This window comes from Rousettus aegyptiacus, unplaced genomic scaffold, assembly GCF_014176215.1.
Source record: "Rousettus aegyptiacus isolate mRouAeg1 unplaced genomic scaffold, mRouAeg1.p scaffold_m13_p_14, whole genome shotgun sequence".
In the NCBI taxonomy this organism is placed as follows: domain Eukaryota; kingdom Metazoa; phylum Chordata; class Mammalia; order Chiroptera; family Pteropodidae; genus Rousettus; species Rousettus aegyptiacus.
Window position 1 is genome coordinate 44,024,811 of NW_023416289.1, and position 16,539 is coordinate 44,041,349.

General features: G+C 54.2%; 1 protein-coding gene across 1 annotated transcript; it reads right to left on the reverse strand.

Moving 5' to 3' along the window:
• Positions 1-1,273: 1,273 nt before the first annotated feature.
• Positions 1,274-7,200, reverse strand: PNMA8B (PNMA family member 8B). The gene has a single exon (XM_016155455.2). It carries the CDS (start codon positions 5,407-5,409, stop codon positions 3,028-3,030), a length of 2,382 nt encoding a protein of 793 aa, XP_016010941.2. The 5' UTR covers positions 5,410-7,200; the 3' UTR covers positions 1,274-3,027.
• Positions 7,201-16,539: the final 9,339 nt, after the last annotated feature.

Consider the following 16,539-nt stretch of genomic DNA (forward strand, 5'->3'; position numbering starts at 1 on the left):
ATCAGGCGGGGATGGGCGGGAAGAGTGAGACTTTTAACGGTGCGGTCAGGGTGACCTTGCCTGGACATGTGACGTGTGAAGAAAGACCCGCACAGAACGAAGGACAGATCCATGCAGATGTCCCGGGATGGGCACTCCGGGCAGTGGGGACAGTAAGTGCAAAGGCCCTGAGGCAGGAACATGTTCCACGTGTTCCCTGAACAGCAAGGGGGTGGCTGGAGTCAGAGAGAGTGGGCCACGAGGCAGAGAGCTGACATGGGGACAGAGCGAGCAGACCAGTGCTGTCCCAGAGAACATTCTGTGGTGGTGGAAATGTCCTCTACTTGCACTGACCACGTGCGGCCTTTGAGCACCTGTTGTGGCTGAGGAAATGGATGTCCAAGTTTAATTTTAAGTTTAAATGGCCCAAATTAGCCAGTGGCGTTAGACAGAGAAGATCTGGACCATCATAAGGTCTGTGGCTTTGACCTGTGGGTACACTGGATGTCTTTAAAGGGTTGGAAGAGGGGGGCAACTCCATCGGACGTCAGATGTAAGTCCTAAGAGGACCCCTGCAGCAGCCCTGTAGCCATGTATAGGGGTATGACTGGGAGCCAGGCAGGAGGGGAGGCCTCCTAGTCTGAGGTCCAGGGAGGAGTCTTTAAGATGAAGCACAGGAGCTGGGCTGGGCAGAGGTGACAGACACAGAGAAGTGTCAGGTAAGTGACAGGATCAGAGGAATGAGGGTGGCATGAGCTGAGCGCAGTGCCGGCCTTGAGCGGGCTGAGTGGGGAGCCGGGAGCTGGGTGGTGTGGGGTGTATTCAAGCTGCGGTCAGAGGTAGGATTGGCTGGACGCTGACACGGGAGCTAGTGAACGGGGCAGAGGTTTGACCGGGACATGGGAAGGAAGGTGAGCTAGACGCCAGGACTGAGGGTGAGGGCTGTGGCCCCAGAAGGTGTAGTTGGGCGGGCCAGCAAAGGGGGTTTCGTGGCAGCGACCTAAAGATGATGGGCAGGTGGGACCTGGTAAGATATGACAGGGCAAGGGACAGCTGAGGTTGGAGCAGGGGGAGGCCAGGGACAGAGCAGATAGACGTGAGGATGCGGCAGAACTTCTGCGGGTGGATTAGGGCAGGAGACTGGGGGCGGGGGCACAGGCACCGAAGCAGAAAGGACACCTGGCGTAAATCAGTGACAGGGCAGTCCCAGGATGTTCTGGCTGAAAGTCACAAGGGGCGGGGTATCCTGGACGCTCCCCGCCCCCACTGCCCGGAGAATAGAGAGACCAGGCCGGAATACTTAGTTCACTTTACTGGGGGATCCTGGGTGACACGAGTGCACGAGGAGAGGGGCCTAAACTGCCCCAGGAGAAGCCAGAGGAGTCACACGCGGGGCCCTGCCCAGCCCCGGCACCTCTGGAGGCCACCGTACCCAGGGCCAGGCCCTGGAGTCCATGAGACCCCAGGGAGGCGGGGCCTTTCTCCCCAGCCCCACTCTGCCCCCATCCATGGTAAGCTCATCTCCATCACAGGGTGGTGGTCCCTGCAGCCCGAGGGGGCCGACTCCAAGAGCCCCGAGTCTGCTTCTGCGCCTGGGCGTCCCGAGGTGGGGCTCAGCTCAGTCAGGTTGGGCTATGAGGACACGTCCAGGCCCCTCTGCCTTCCTCGCGACATTCAGGGAGGACCTTCCCAGCACGATGGCCGGTCACCTCCCGGGGACGGGAACCGGGACACAGATACACACACAGCCCCCAAGACTGGTGGGGTGTCTAGTGGAGGTCGCTACTGAAGGAAAACATTGAGAAGGGCAGAGAGGGCCGATGCACACGTCACCACACGGACACTGAGAGGACACGGAAGCAACTGCATTTGGGACAGCAGGTGACGACCCCAACAGCGCCGGGCCAGGTTACTGGGGGGCTGGGGGGGGGGAGTGGGGAACTCCAGGACTGGACGGCAGCTCCCTCCCAGGGGCATTTCCTCTTCTCTAAACACAGGACCCTGGTCAGCTCCCACGCTGGCTGGACCAGTCTCCACCCCTCAGGGGTCCCCTCGGGTCCCCTCTGGTATTTAATTCACTCAGCAGGTGAACTGGGAGACCTTATCATCTTAAATCAGGGACTGGCCAGCCCACAGGGAGGGGGCGGGCACGCCTGTGGCAGGTCTGTGGGAGGGACACCGCCTGGCACTGCAGAGAGAAGCCAGTCATCTGGGTGTGAATTGCCCCAAACTGAAAACGTTGGCAAATCATTGGAAAACTCTGCGATCTGACTGACAGAGCCAGCCTGTGGACACCAGCAGGTGGCCTTCGCCTTGAGTAGCTGGGTCATTGGTTTCAGCTGCACCTGAGGTGGGCGGGCTGGTTGGTCCTTCCCTTTCTTCCTCCTCCTCTCCAGCTCCTGGAAATCCGTCCCCGCTCCTCCCTCCCCTCCTCACCTCTCCTCTCTTTTCCCAGGAGTGGGCCCCTCTGCCTCCCAGGCTTCTCTTTCTGAAGCAGTTACACGCGGGGCCCTTCCTAGCCCAGGCATATCCCGGATCATCTGTTCCCCCAGGCAGGGAACACGGCTCCACCCCGACACCCACTGCCCAGCAGGTGGCCAAGCCTTCAGCACAGACCTCAGGCTCCAACGGATTGGGGCGGAGGGACAGTGGCCAAAAGCATATGCCTGGAACCACTGAAGCCCCACAGGGAACCAGAAAGAACTCTCTGGCACTGCTGACCTTCCCAGGTGCCCGTGTCCACGGACACACACTCGTAGGCCACCCAAAGCCACGCCCGCCTGGTGCCCCTAAAACAAGACCCCATCGCCTGGGGCCTCTGCCCCCAGGGGTGCCGGTGTCTCTCTCCTTCGTCCGTCAGGGTCGCTCGCGCCACCTGCAAAGGAGGAACCGAAAGGTAAAGGTGAGACCCGCGGTGCGCGCCGCGCGCACAGCAGAGCACAGAGAGCACGGTTAAGCGGGAGACCGGCCTCTGCTGGAGGGAGGGCGGAGGGAGCGCGGAGGGAGAGGCCACATCCCCGGCCGCTGCCACGCTGTCTCTGGGCGCCGCTAGCGGCACTTGGGGGGCAGCCTTCGGCCCCGACGAGCCTTCTTCCCGCGGGCGGACTTGGAGCCGGCGGGCGGCTGCCCTCTGGCGTCGCCGGCCTTCGCGCGCGCCCCGGCGCCTGCACGCCGTTTCTTTTTCTTGTCGCCCGCCGCTTCGTCCTTGGCTTTCTTCTCGGGAGTGACGCCCCGCCCGCCGCGGCCTCGGCCTCCGCGTCGGGTTTTGCGCGGCCCCGAGGAGGCGCCGGCCTGACCCAGGACCTTGGAGGCCGTGCGGGCGCGCTTGGCCCGGGGCTTCCTGGACGCCCGGTCCTCGAGCTCTGACTCCTCGCTCTCCGTGTCCTCGGACGCCTCGTCCGAGCCCCCGTCTGAAGCCCCCTCGGACTCCTCCTCCGACTCCCTGTTCTCACGCGCGGCCAGGAGCGCCAGGACCTCCCGCAGGCTGCCCTTGGCGCATTTGAACTTCCCGCCTTCCCAGGCCTCTTCCTTGCCGTCCTTCATCACCTCAGACGTGTCCTGGGCAGCCAGGAGCGCCACCAGTTCCAGGAGGCCCCCCTCATCTTCCTCATCGTCGCCCCAGCCTCCGAGGAGGCCATGCGGGGCCTTCTTCCCCTTGGGCGTGATTTCCGGCTCGGCCAAGGTAGAAATGCATTCCAGAAGGTTCCCGTCGTCCTTGGCCTTCCTGAGGACCATGGCGTCCACCTGGCGGCCTGCCTCCTCCACCGTCACGCGCGGTCCGGAGGTGTCCTTGGACATGACGGACAAGACCTCCAGAAGGACATCCTCTGTGTCTTTCTTGTCGCTCCAGCCCAGCGACTCTATCACCGAAGCGATTTTCAACATCTCTTCCCGGGCGGAGGGGTCTGAGGGGTCTGTATACGCCACAATGGCCACAAACTCAGGGTTGCCCACCCCCTCTCGGTCCTGGTCCCCGTTTTCCTGCGACTCGCTCTCGGAAGCGTCGCTCTCCATCGGCTCCTCGTCCGACGTGTCCCTGACAGCAAGCAGGGCCACCAAGTCAGGCACCGCCCTCGGGTCTGCCACGTTCGGGCTGACCGACTCAGCCCCAGCGGGCGCTTGGTCCATCGCCTCCTTCTTGGCCTTGTCCGTCACCGTCACCAGGGCCAGGAACTCGCGGGGACCGTCGCCATCATCTGCATCTGCCTGCAGGGCCCACTTCTTCGCCAGCTCCTTGGCGGCAGCCTGGAGCGTGGCGTACAGCGCCCTCTGGTCATCGTCACCGCTCAGGTCGTCCTCGGCGATCTCCTCTATCACGATGCCCAGGCTGTCATCGGAGGAGTCACTGGAAGAGTCCTCAGACTCACGCCGGGCCGCGGTGCACGGCCGCCCTCCTCGGCCTCTCTTCTTGCCCTTCCGGGTCAACCTGTTGCCTCTGGCTCTGCTTCTGCGACCCCGACGACCCCTCCTCGCCCCGCCGGCTACACCGGGAGGGAGGCCGGCCTCCCTGGCCGTGGGCTCTGAGCCCTGGGCCTCAGTCTCCGAGGTGGGAGGGGTGGGCGTGTGCGCGGGGGGCCTGGCCGCCTCCGCCTGCGAGGGCCTTTCATCCAGCAGCAAGCGTTTCATCTGCGTCAAGACTCTTGTGTCCTCCGCGCGGTCTTTGCACAGAACCCGCCAGACGCCGTCCTTGCCCGGGATCTCCCTAGGGACGGCGGAGTGATTAATGTCCTCCGCAAACTCCACCAGGGCCGCCTTAGCCTTCTCGTCCCTCACGGCCCTCGTGTTCCGCAGCTTGAAAGTGCCCAGGGGCAGGAAGGCGGGCTGCAGGGCGGCTTCGATGGCCGCCTGCTCCAGGCCCTCGGGGATGTCGGTGACCAGTAGGGCCCTGTGCACGTCTACGTCCAGCCCCCTGCACCAGTCCTGCAAAAGGCTCACGGCCATGGTGCCGCCCGCTGGCGCTGGTCTCAGCGCAGGAGCGAGCCCGAGGCGGACGCAGGCTGCAGTGCCCTGGAACAGCGCCCCGCAGGGCTTGGAGTTCAAGTTCAGGTGAGTGGCTGGGCTGAGGGCTCGCGGATCCGGGCTCCCGCACCTTCTGGCCCGCTGACGCAGCGGCCTCTCCCGAGGTCCCCTCCCCAGGACTGTCCGACAATCCGCAGGGGGCTTACGTGTCAGACCCGGGGATGCCGCGGGCCCCGCTGCTCCGCCCTTTGTCCCCGGTCTGAGTGACGCAGCGCCGGGCCAGGTGCAGGGGAGGGCGGCGCTGTGGCACCTGGAGCGGCGCGGGGGAGGGGAGCCTCCGGGGCCAGACACCAGCCGCGTCTGGGCGCACACCCTCCGCTCCAACCTCAGCAGTTCCGCTGCGACGCGTCTGCTCGGCCCCGCGCCTGCGCACACGGGATCGCCCCTCCCGGAGCGGGGCCCGGTCTCCATGGGAACGCGGCCAGAGCCGGGTGGGGGTTTGGCAAGCAGCCCTTAACCCGCAGGACCAAACCAAGATGTAGGCGTCGGCAGCACCATTTTCAGTGATGGGCCGAAAAAGGCCAAATTCACGGGCGGGGCGAAGATGTAGAGACCTAAAGCATGGGGCTCTAGCTTCACACGATGGGACTGAGACTCATTCTTCGGAGTTTACGGGTGTCACTCAGTGGAAACAGACTTCAGTAAGGATATATACAATGTATCACTTGTGAGATGCAGGCACCATTCAGGGTGCGCGGACCTCGCCAAGGCGGTGCAGGTCTCATTCGAGAAAATCAGGCCTCGCTCTCGCCTACGTTCCTGCATTCGCCACGAAGCACGTGCAATTAACCCCATGCTTTCGGATATGGTTTCTATAGGCATCTGGTCATCAGTGACGTCAGACATGAGTTCTGCAAGGAAGCATTTGCCTTGACCGCGTCCATCGACTGGGACATGGGGACACTTTCATTTCGCCGTCTTCCTCCCCCATCCCTCGCCCTGTCCCCTCTTCCCACACACAGATGCTGGGTGTCTGTTCCTACCGCTTCCCCCAGGCTGTGACTCTGGGAAGATTCCCCAGCGTCTCTAAGCCTCGCTGTTGTCCTCTGTGAAATGGCAGTGATGACCTCATAGGGTTCCTACGGGGGGATTTGAGGGCATGACCCAGGAAAGTACTTGTTGGAGAGGCTGGCGCAGAGCTGGTGCTCCATAAAAGGTGGTTATGGGAACTATTTATTGAGAACTTAAACCATTACGTTAGCATTTGCTAAGTAAACAAATAACCAAAGCATTTTCTTTTTTAATGTGGGAAGAAGAGTCTATTGCAAGGTTACCATGGCAACTAGGCCTATGGCAAACGGAATGGCTTATTCACTCTCCTACTGACCAGGCTGCAGCTCTGATTTGCCTGCTTTTCTCTTCCGTTTTCACCCTCCTGATCCCCAAATGGATGTGAGCCTTCTCTGCCTGGAACAGCGTTGCCCAACAGGAACACCATGCGGGCCCCAGACACGAGCTGCACGTGCAATGTTGCTTTCAATTAACAGAAACAGGTGACGTGAGTTTTAAGAATAGATTTCATTTCTCCCCAAACAGACCAAATATTATCATTTGCACTTGTCATCAATATAAAACGATTATTAATGAGATATTGAACATTCTCTTTTTCATAATAAGGCCCTTTGGAGCAGCCACATTCAGGGGCTTGGCAGCTGCATACGGCCATTGGGAATTTATTTATTAGTGATGCATGTGTAAGAGTGTGTGTGTGCGTGTGTGTGTGTACAGACATGGGCAGCACGCGTGTCTTCATCCTGTGTTATATATAGCCCTGCATGATTGGAAAACCCATTAACAAAAGGAGAAACAGGAAGCTGTCACTTGGGCAAGGTGCTGATGAAAATGAAGATTCATAGACCGTATAATTCACCCATTTAAAGTGTGCAGTTCGGGGGCTTCGGTATTCAGAGTTGTGCAACTCCCACCACAATCAATTTTAAGACGTTTTCATCACTCCAAAAGAAACCCGTACCCTTTAACCATCACCCACCAACTCTCCCTTGCACCCCAACCTCTAGCAACCACTGGCCCACCTTTTGTCTGTAGATTTGCCTGTTCTGGAGATGGCATGTAAATGGAATACAATACGTGGTGAGTTTGTGCCTGGCTTCTTTCACGCAGCATATTTTCACGGTTCACCCATATTGCAGTACATGTCAGTGCTCCATTCATTGTTATGGCTGAATGATAGTCCATTATATGAATATACCACATTTTGTTTATCCATCCATCAGTGGATGGACATGTGGATTGTCTCCATATTTTGGCCATTGTGAGTAATGCTGCTACGAACATTCGCGTCCCAGTTTCTGTGTAGATATACATTTTCATTTCTCGTGGGAAATACCTAAGAGCGGAATTGCTCAGTCACATGGAAACTCTATTTACCCAGCTGAGGAGCTGAAGGGGCACTTTTTACAAGAGTCCAAGAGTCGGCTCAGAGCAGGGGCCTTTTTCTACCTCCTCACAAAGGTGCTGTCTTGCTGCCTGGCAGCCCTATTGTCTAATGTGCAGCCACTAACCAGGCAAGTCACTCAATCTCTTCCTGCCTCGGTGTCCCCACTTTATTGTGAAGTGGGGACTTTATCAAGAACTTAGGAGATGGCGTGGGAGATGGCATGTGTGTTGGAACAATGCCCAGCCCTGAGTGTTACTGGGACTAAGGCTTCATTCTCACCGGGGGACAGGACGGTGTAACACACTGGGGTGCATGCAGATTGTGTAGGGTACCTGAAGTGTGTGTGTTTCAGGAACTCCTATCTGGAGCAGTTTGACCTCCTGGGGGTGCAATTTACAAACATGTTCCGGGCACCACAGTCCCCGGGTGGGCGCTCCAGAGGTGCCCAGTGTGTGGGGTGCCCAGGAATGGTCATGAACTTAGAGTCAGTACACATTTTCCATGACCTTGGGACACCCCACCAAGCTGAAAATGGGTCCAAGCCCATTTTCATTATGATGCTAAGACAACATTTGCCCTTTTCACTCTTATTCTCTCACAAGTGTTCAGTGGCATTTTCCAGGAACTACATGGTGTGCAATCCTGCAACCGACTGAATGTAGACGCAGGTACGCAGATCCAGCCATCTTCCGTGAAGTCAGACATGAAAGAGATTTACAAAGATACGTAAAACAATACTATTCTTCTCAATTTGTTTTTCTTTTGGAAAATATAGCTATTTAAATATATGGGTTATTTGCATAAATGTGTAACATGCTTGTTATTGCTATTTTAAAAAGAGTTCATAAATAAATACTTTTAATTTCTCAGCTGGAATTCCTAATACGATAAACATTGACAGATTGAACCCACATAATCAGAAGCTCCTTGCAGTCCTTGACCACCTAATAAATAGTTTGAGAACCGCTGCGTTAGAGATTACAGCACAATGTTTCTCAAATAAGAAAAAGATTATTGGGGGGGCCCTCCCTTGGGTTATAATTGAACCGTGAGAGTTAAGTTCACTGCTGATTTGTGTGGGAGCTCCGACCCTGCCCCCACCTCGGGTTGAAGTGGCACCACTGGCAAAAGGAGCTCTGCATGGGGACATCGGGGCTGGGGGTGTGTATCAGGGACCCCGCCATCAGACTACTGGACATAGGACGACATCCCAGGGAGGAAGAGGGGGTTCCTCCCTCCAATGAGGTGGGATCCTGACGCCCTCTTCCTGCTCCCTCCCATGCCTGCTCCACCCCCACCCCAGCCTGCCCCCCGCCCAGCCTCCTCCCTGGATTCATTCTCACTCCATCTCTTCCCACTCATTTTCCTCAAGACATCACAAACTTGGCCTTGCCTCTCCCCTACTCTAAATCTTTCTGAGGCTCCCCAAGGCCCTGGGGAGAAAGCGCAGACTCCTCTCCACGGCCTCCAAGGTCCTGCACACTGAGGCCCCGCACTCCTCCAGGGTATCTGTCCAGCCTGCAGGGTCCGGCTCCGGTGCTAAGCTTTATCCAGAAGGGATGGCTGTGTCCCCCACGCACCTCCCCCCCTAAACTGGGTGGCGAACCCTGGGAAGGCAGGGCCGAACTATATCTCAGTCATCTCTGGGTCTCCAGCTAGGTGGGAGCATGTCCTGAGGAAATGTGTGTAGAAGGAAGAAAGGAAAGACTGCAGGGAGAAAGGAAGGGAGACGGGGAGAGGGGGAGAGAGGAAAGGAGGGCCTCTAAAACGTAATCCTCTGGTTCCGTCTTTCTTCCCTGAGCTGTGTCTCCTTGTGCCCACCAGAGGGCGCACTGACCCAGCAAATCCCTAATGCAGCGCCACAGCCTGTTCTACAGATAGGAATTATGATAATGAGAATGATTAACACCAACAACCGATGCTTAACGCGCTACTGGGCTGGTCCTGGCCAGTGTAAAATCTGCCCCAGGTCCTGTGTTTAAAGGGGAGGAAACGCCCCTGGGAGGGAGGTGCAGTCAACTCTGGAGTTCCGCCCGCCCCCCAATAACCTGGCCCGATGACGTTGGGGTCGTCACCTGCTGTCCCAAATGCAGTTGCTTCCGTGTCCTCTCAGTGTCCGTGTGGTGACGTGTGCATCGGCCCTCTCTGCCCTTCTCAATGTTTTCCTTCAGTAGCGACCTCCACTAGACACCCCACCAGTCTTGGGGGCTGTGTGTGTATCTGTGTCCCGGTTCCCGTCCCCGGGAGGTGACCGGCCATCATGCTGGGAAGGTCCTCGGGGCCTGGGCGTGTCCTCGTTGCCCAACCCGACTGTCTGAGCTGAGCCCCACCTTGGGACGCCCAGGCGCAGAAGCAGACTCGGGGCTCTTGGAGTCGGCCCCTTTGGGCTGCAGGGACCACCACCCTCTGACGGAGACGAGCTTACCATGGATGGGGGCAGAGTGGGGCTGGGGAGAAAGGCCCCGCCTCCCTGGGGTCTCATGGACTTCAGGGCCTGGCCCTGGGCGCAGTGGCCTCCAGAGGTGCCGGGACTGGGCAGGGTCCCGCATGCGACTGCTTCTCCTGGGGCAGTTTAGGCCCCTTTCTTCGTGCACTCGAGTCACCCAGGATTCCCCAGGAAAGTGAACTAAGTATCCCGGCCTGGTCTCTCTGTCCTCCGGGCTGCGGGGCCGGGGAGCGTCCGAGATGCCCCGCCCCTTGTGACTTTCAGCCAGAACATCCTGGGACTGCCCTGTCACTGATTTTCGGCAGGTGTTCTTTCTGCTTCGGTGCCTGTGCCCCCGCTCCCAGCCCTCAGTCCCCACCCCTAGAATCATCCCACCCAGCCCAGCCCTAGAAAGGCCAAGAGCAGGGGCGTTGCTGCAATTTGCAGTGTAAGAAGCCCCAGAGTCCAGTCTAATAGTCCACCTGGGTCCCTGGGTCCTGTTACAGCGCTGGTTTCAGCCAACAGTCTCTGAGGCCGGGTCCTGAGCATACCGGTTTAAAAATTTTTAACATTCCACCTCCAGCTGTCTCCTCCAGAAGAACCATAACTAGCAGAAGGGGCCAGTTCTCTTCCCAACAATTAACTGAGACATGAAACATTTTAGTTTTATTCCAGGCGCTCTGTGCCCATATGGGCCACCTAGAATCTTCCTTGCCCATCCCTCAGAGACATGTGAGGCCCAGCCCAACCGCATTTGGCGAGGAGGGGAAACTAGTGTATCCGTCCTGTTTAAAGCTCCATTCTCCCTTCTTCTCCTCCCTCAGCTCTGGCCCTGGGATGTGTAGCAGGCACATCCTCATTTCTTCCTTGCTCCCCTCTTTGGTGATCTTGCTCCTGGTTGTACTGGATGGGGAGGAGGGAGGTGTAGGCAGACAGAGATCTGATTTGTCCAGTTAATGTCAAAGTCTTGGCTTGGTTTTGTGCCTCCTTCAGCCATCACTGACTCCAACTGGGCATCCAGTTGCTGATGGTCTCATGGAGTTCAGGTATGGATTCTTTGGGGCGGGGAGGGGGGTGGGTGATGAGAGATGAAGGAAACAATAATAAAACAAGCTAATGGACTGAGAACGACAGATCATATATCCCCCAGGAGGATGATCAACTTTAACACTTTGCTCCTAAGATACAAAATTAAAGGAGCATATCCTCCAAGAAATAGGACGGGCACCCTAAAGAACTTGCTTGTATTCAGCATCTATTTCTAGTTTAGCAATTACCAAGGGTCCTAGAAGCTTTGAATAACAAACAGTTATTATTTCACAGTGAGTGAGGGTCAGGAATAGGGGAGCAGCTTAGCTGGCTGGTTCTGGCTCAGGGTCTCTCTTGGGTTGCAGTCAGGATGTCGGCTGGGGCTGCTGTAATCTGAAAGCTTGACTGAGGCGGGAGGATGGGCTTCCACGAGGACTCATTCTCATGGCTGTTGGTTGGAGGCCTCAGTTCCTAACCATGTGGGTCTCTCCACAGGGCTGCTATAGTGTCCTCACAAGGGGGCAGCTGGCTTCCCCCAGAGTACGTGATTACAGATGGAGAGCCTAGAGGCCATAATGCTTTACACGACCTACTCTCAGTAGTCAGACCCTTCCACTTCTGCCATAGTCTGTTTGTTAGAAGTGAGTTTCTTAATCCAGACTTCACTCAAAAAGAGGAGAATTAGGCTCCACCTTGTGAAGGAAAGAGTATCAAAGTTTTGTGGACATAGTGCAAAACTACCAGGGAGGTCTTCATCGTCTCCTGGCTCATATGCTCCCAAACCCATAAAAATGAAAGCAGCTTATGCATAGGAGAAAGAATCGTTCTCTTGGTAGTTCCTGGCAGAGCAATGTTCTAGTGGATTTTCTCCACTGTCCACTCCAGCACAGTCATGTGTATAAGGATCTGACTTGGGGCTAAAAGGTAAAGGCATATAATTGGCTCCTGGGCAAAATCTTTCTTTTCTGAACAGCACCTTCTGGCTGCTTAAGAATCTACACAGTTCCTAGATCTAGGAATAGGGAGACGGGCAGTGAAATTATAGCAGAGATTCACTACAGGGCACAAAGGAAGCCTAGTGCACCATTAGGAAGATTTTCAGGGACAAGTCACAGAATGTTCAGCTAATAGTGGCTTAAACATAGCAAGAACTCAGGCAGTGGAAGTCACTGGGGTTGGTTTAGCAGTGTGACAGTATCACTTTCAGAGTCTGCAATTTTCCTGGCCTTTCCTCATACTTACAAGATGGCTGCGGCAGTGCTAAGACATGTTCTCATTCCTTGTTCAATGACAAAAAGCAGAGAGCAGCAGACAGCAGGAAATTTCTCCCCCTTAAGGATGGGAATGTCTGTTACCAAAACCCCCAAGCAGACCTTTTATATCTCCTTGGCCAGTACTAAGTCACATGGCTACCCCTTTACCAAGGGTGGGGCTCATTAAAGAAGCTCTCCTGGATAACTAAACAAAACCCAGGTTCTGTTAGGAAGAAAAAATGTGGGCGATAGCTTTGTGGGTGGGCAGTAAACAGTATGTCATACATGTTCTGGTTACCTATTGCTACATAGCAAACTGCCCTAAAACTCAGTGCCTTAAATCAACATTTATTTGCACGAAAATGTAATTGGGGCAAGGCCCAACAGGAAGGCTCGTCTCTTCACGTGGCATTGGCTGGGGGTGATTCTACTGAGAACTAAGGATTCTAAGATGCCTCACTCACGTGTCTGGCAAGTCAGCGCTGGCCGTTACCAGGGAAACCATTCTAACTGATGCGGGGACTCCGAACAAGTGGTGTGAGCGCTTTTCCCGCCTGATCCCATGGAATCTGCGCGGCACCCCTACCATGGAGCTACCACAATCCCCGCGTTAGTGAGGCACAGAGAAATTTAGAGGCGTCCCCAACATCACATGTTGGGTGCACGTCAGAGCTGGGATTTAAACCTGAATTTACTGGGTTCCAAAACCTCACCTAGCCATTAAGCTCAGCAACTCCCAGCCCTCTGGATGTATCTTCGCCTTCTCCAGCTCTTTCCAGAAAGCACATTACAAGGAAAGCAGGTGAGAGCGTGGCTGTTCAAGAAGCAGTTCTGAATCCACGCTGGTTTATGATATTGAGTGCATCCCTCACTGACTTGGATACTGGCTTAGCAGGACCTTTCTTGTGACCTGCTAGAGACACAGTGGAGTGTGGAGCAGCTTCGGTTCCCAACTCGTTCTACCTCGAGAGCCGTGACTGTGGTTGTCACTGTAACAAACACCCCTGACATCTCGGTGGCACGCAACAACGAAAGTTTATTTCTCACGTGTGTTATTACACATTAGTACAGTGGGTCTAGGTCTTCTTTATTCCAGCGACCAAAGGGGCAACCTCCTTCGGGTATGTTCTTCTGGTGGTAACAGTTTAATGGCTGAACCTTCCAGCGGCTGTCACAACTTCTGCTTGCATGGGGTGCTCAGCACGTCCCCTCATACGATATGGACAGATGCAAATCATAAGCCAGCTGTGTCTTTCGGGTGCGGATGCATACTTCCCACGAGCGGGACTCTGCCGGCTACACGGCAAAGGTTAGAAATGTGTATCCTCCTTAGAGAGGCAGTGGCTAGAACGATAGAATAATCCAACACACCACCGCCTCACAGCAAAGACAAAACCTCTTCTCTTGTGGCTTTTCAGATCTTGTCTCCACCACTAGGCTGTGCAGTCGTTGAGTTTTGGGATCAGACTGTCCTCAACTGAGTCTCGCACCGCCACTGGCTGTGTGTGCGACCTTGGGCCATACCTCAACGTTCTCAGATGTAAAACTCAACCTCTTCTGAAGTTCAGGTGTAATCATTCACGCAAGGCGTTTAGCACAGCCCGGGGCACATGGTAAACCTAGGCCCTGGTTATGAGGATGTTAGGAGCCAGAGGCTGGGAAGGTCTCTTAGGTGATGATTGTGTGTGGCGCGCCCTCTGCTGGACGGCGACAGAACAGCAGGGCTGCCCTGTCCGGAACCCACTCTGTACTTCATAACCTCATCTGTGAAATGATCTAACAGTGATGCTGAATGAGTTTCGCAGTTTCTTTCATGCGTTTGGAATTAAGGAGGAAAGGTAAGGAAGATTACATAAAGGTGGGAGAAAGTAAGGCAGGGATCGAGTTACAGGATAGTTAAGATTATGTGCTCTCTCGAGGGCGTTTATGCTTCCGAGGGGTCTGGAAAACAGGATTACTCTGACATTTCAAAGGCATGTTAACCTAGATGCACAAGAACAATGGGCAGGGCTTGCTTAATGCAAAGATAACCTTTCACTAAAGAAGTTATATGCCTGGGGCATGACTACCCATCGCGAGCTGCCCAACTACATTGGCTGGACTGAGATGGCCCACAGACAAGTTTTCTTTGCCATACGGTGCTCTTAAATTTTGAATTCACTGAAAACATTTGGAAATTAAAAGATGCCCAATACCAAGCCTGCATTTCTGCTGAGCCGAGTCCAGGGTCCCCCTTCCACAGGACAAAAAAATCCTTCACTTGTCAGAATCCCTGTCCAAAATGACTTCTCTCCTCACATCAGCTGCTCGGTCTCTGTGGATATTTGAGTTTGGGACCCTGCTCTAGTGCAATCTGGGAAGGAGCATGGGTAAGCCATGGATATTTTCACTACCAGTTTGGCTACAGAAAACCAAATTGACAACAAGCATTAACCATCAAAATATTTCTTAGCTTCTTACTTAAAATTTGGAGTAAAGAGGCTTCTGGTTTGAATTAGCAGATCAAGCATGTTATTGAGACATGGAATCTTTCTGTTCCTCCATTTGTTGGCTTTTGCCTTTCAACTTGTTGCCTCATGGTAATGAGATGACTGTCACCTTCTCACACAGTGGGCAAAAAGCCCAGAGACAGGATCCTGACAATTTTTTCTTCTCATTCCCTTCCTCTTTTATCCAGTAGCAAAAACACTTCCCCCATAGCCTGCAGTGTTACCTGTATTAATCAGGGAATCCTTTGTTGCAAACAACAAAAATTCAAATGAAACCATCTGAAGCAGAATAAGGGAGTCACTGTCTATGTTTTTGTAAGACAATTTGGTGGCTTAAAGGGGAAAAAAAGTTGACTTCTCTCTCCCATGGTAGTTCCAGGGTGGATGGCCTAGGGCAGCAGGGCAGCTCTGAGTCTGGCAATCATTCAGGGACCCAGGTTCTTTCTGGTTGTTTCTCAAAGTGTAGCCCTTGGACCAGCAGCATCACCCGGGAATGTGTAGGAAATGCACATTCCCAGGTCCCACCCCAGACTTACCAAGTTACAAACTCTACAGGTAGAGTCCAACGGCTCTAATAAACCCTCTGGGTTCTTCTTATGCACACTTTCGGTGCCACTGTCATGATCTGCATAATGGATGCTAGGTCACTATGAACTCCAGGAAACGAGAAAGTTCAGAGAAAGAGATTCCCTAGAAAGCGAGTAAAGTGGAAGTTGCATCAGTCACTTCTGCTTGCATGCCATCAGGAAAAAGCCAGCCATGTGTCCATAGCCAGTGTCACTGAGACTCAAAGTATCCATTTGCCTGCGCGCATCCAAGCCTAACAAGACACAAACAAGAGATTGCAGTAAAGAAAATAAAGTTTTATCTAAGGAATTGACGCCAAGCTCAGAGATAGAAAACATAGTCTGCAAGCCAGGCAGCTCTTGGAGAAGTGGAGATGAGCTTTTGGTAGACCAAAGCAGCAGCCTTACTTCTCAGAGCCTTGAGCTCTTCATGGTTACCTGAAAACAGAAATAAAAGATTTCCGAGTATCAGTAGTCCTAATCAATACCTCCCCAGTGCCCTGTCAAAAGAATTCTTCAAGACCTTGTGACCCAAAGCCCCTTTAACCACTTATTGACAGGAGTCCAAGGATGGCAGCAGTGGGAGAGACAGGACCCAGAAGGGAGATGTTAAGGAAAGAAGTCTTTAAGAGTATAAAGAGGTGTATCTGGTGTCTTACTCAGTGTAACTACGGCAGTCCTCAATCTCAGTCTTCTCTGGGTCCTTCTGGATGACAAAGAAGCCCTTGTTCACAGGGCAGCACCGCTGGGTGGGTCTGTGAAAGACCTGCTGTGTCCCACAACAGTTTACATCAGAGTTGGTGAAGTCGAGGGCCATCATTCCACAGATTCGCCATCTCTGGAATCTGACTGCCATCACCGAATCTGGAAATGGGAAACCACAGCCAGTGTGAGACCCAAGGGGCAAGTTCCTAATCTGCACAATTAGGATTCCTTTCTGCTGGAACTCCCACTTCCTCCTTCCCCAGCTTAAACTCACACTTATTGCTGCAGTCTAAAGCCTTGTATGTCTGGTTTTTACACAGCAACCCAAACCAGTGGTAGAAACTGATTTCTGTCCATTAAAATTTATTCTCCACCTCCATCCCTTAGTAATAAGATGCTCATGGTGGCCCAGTTAGTAACATCTGCCATCTCCCTCCCAGAGCTGTTCAGTGTGGTTGTGTGCCTAAGTCAGGCCCTCATCCACCTAAGTGATGTGTACAACTTCTTTTAAATGAAGATGCTGGCCCTTCATTTTTTTTTTCCTTCCTTTCTCCTGGCTGAGGAACAATTACAAAAGGAGCATATCTAAAAAATAGAAGCCATTTGTTGAAGGGATTAAGGCCAATTCATTCACCTGAATGACCTCATAGAGAAAAGGGATCTACTCACCCCAGAC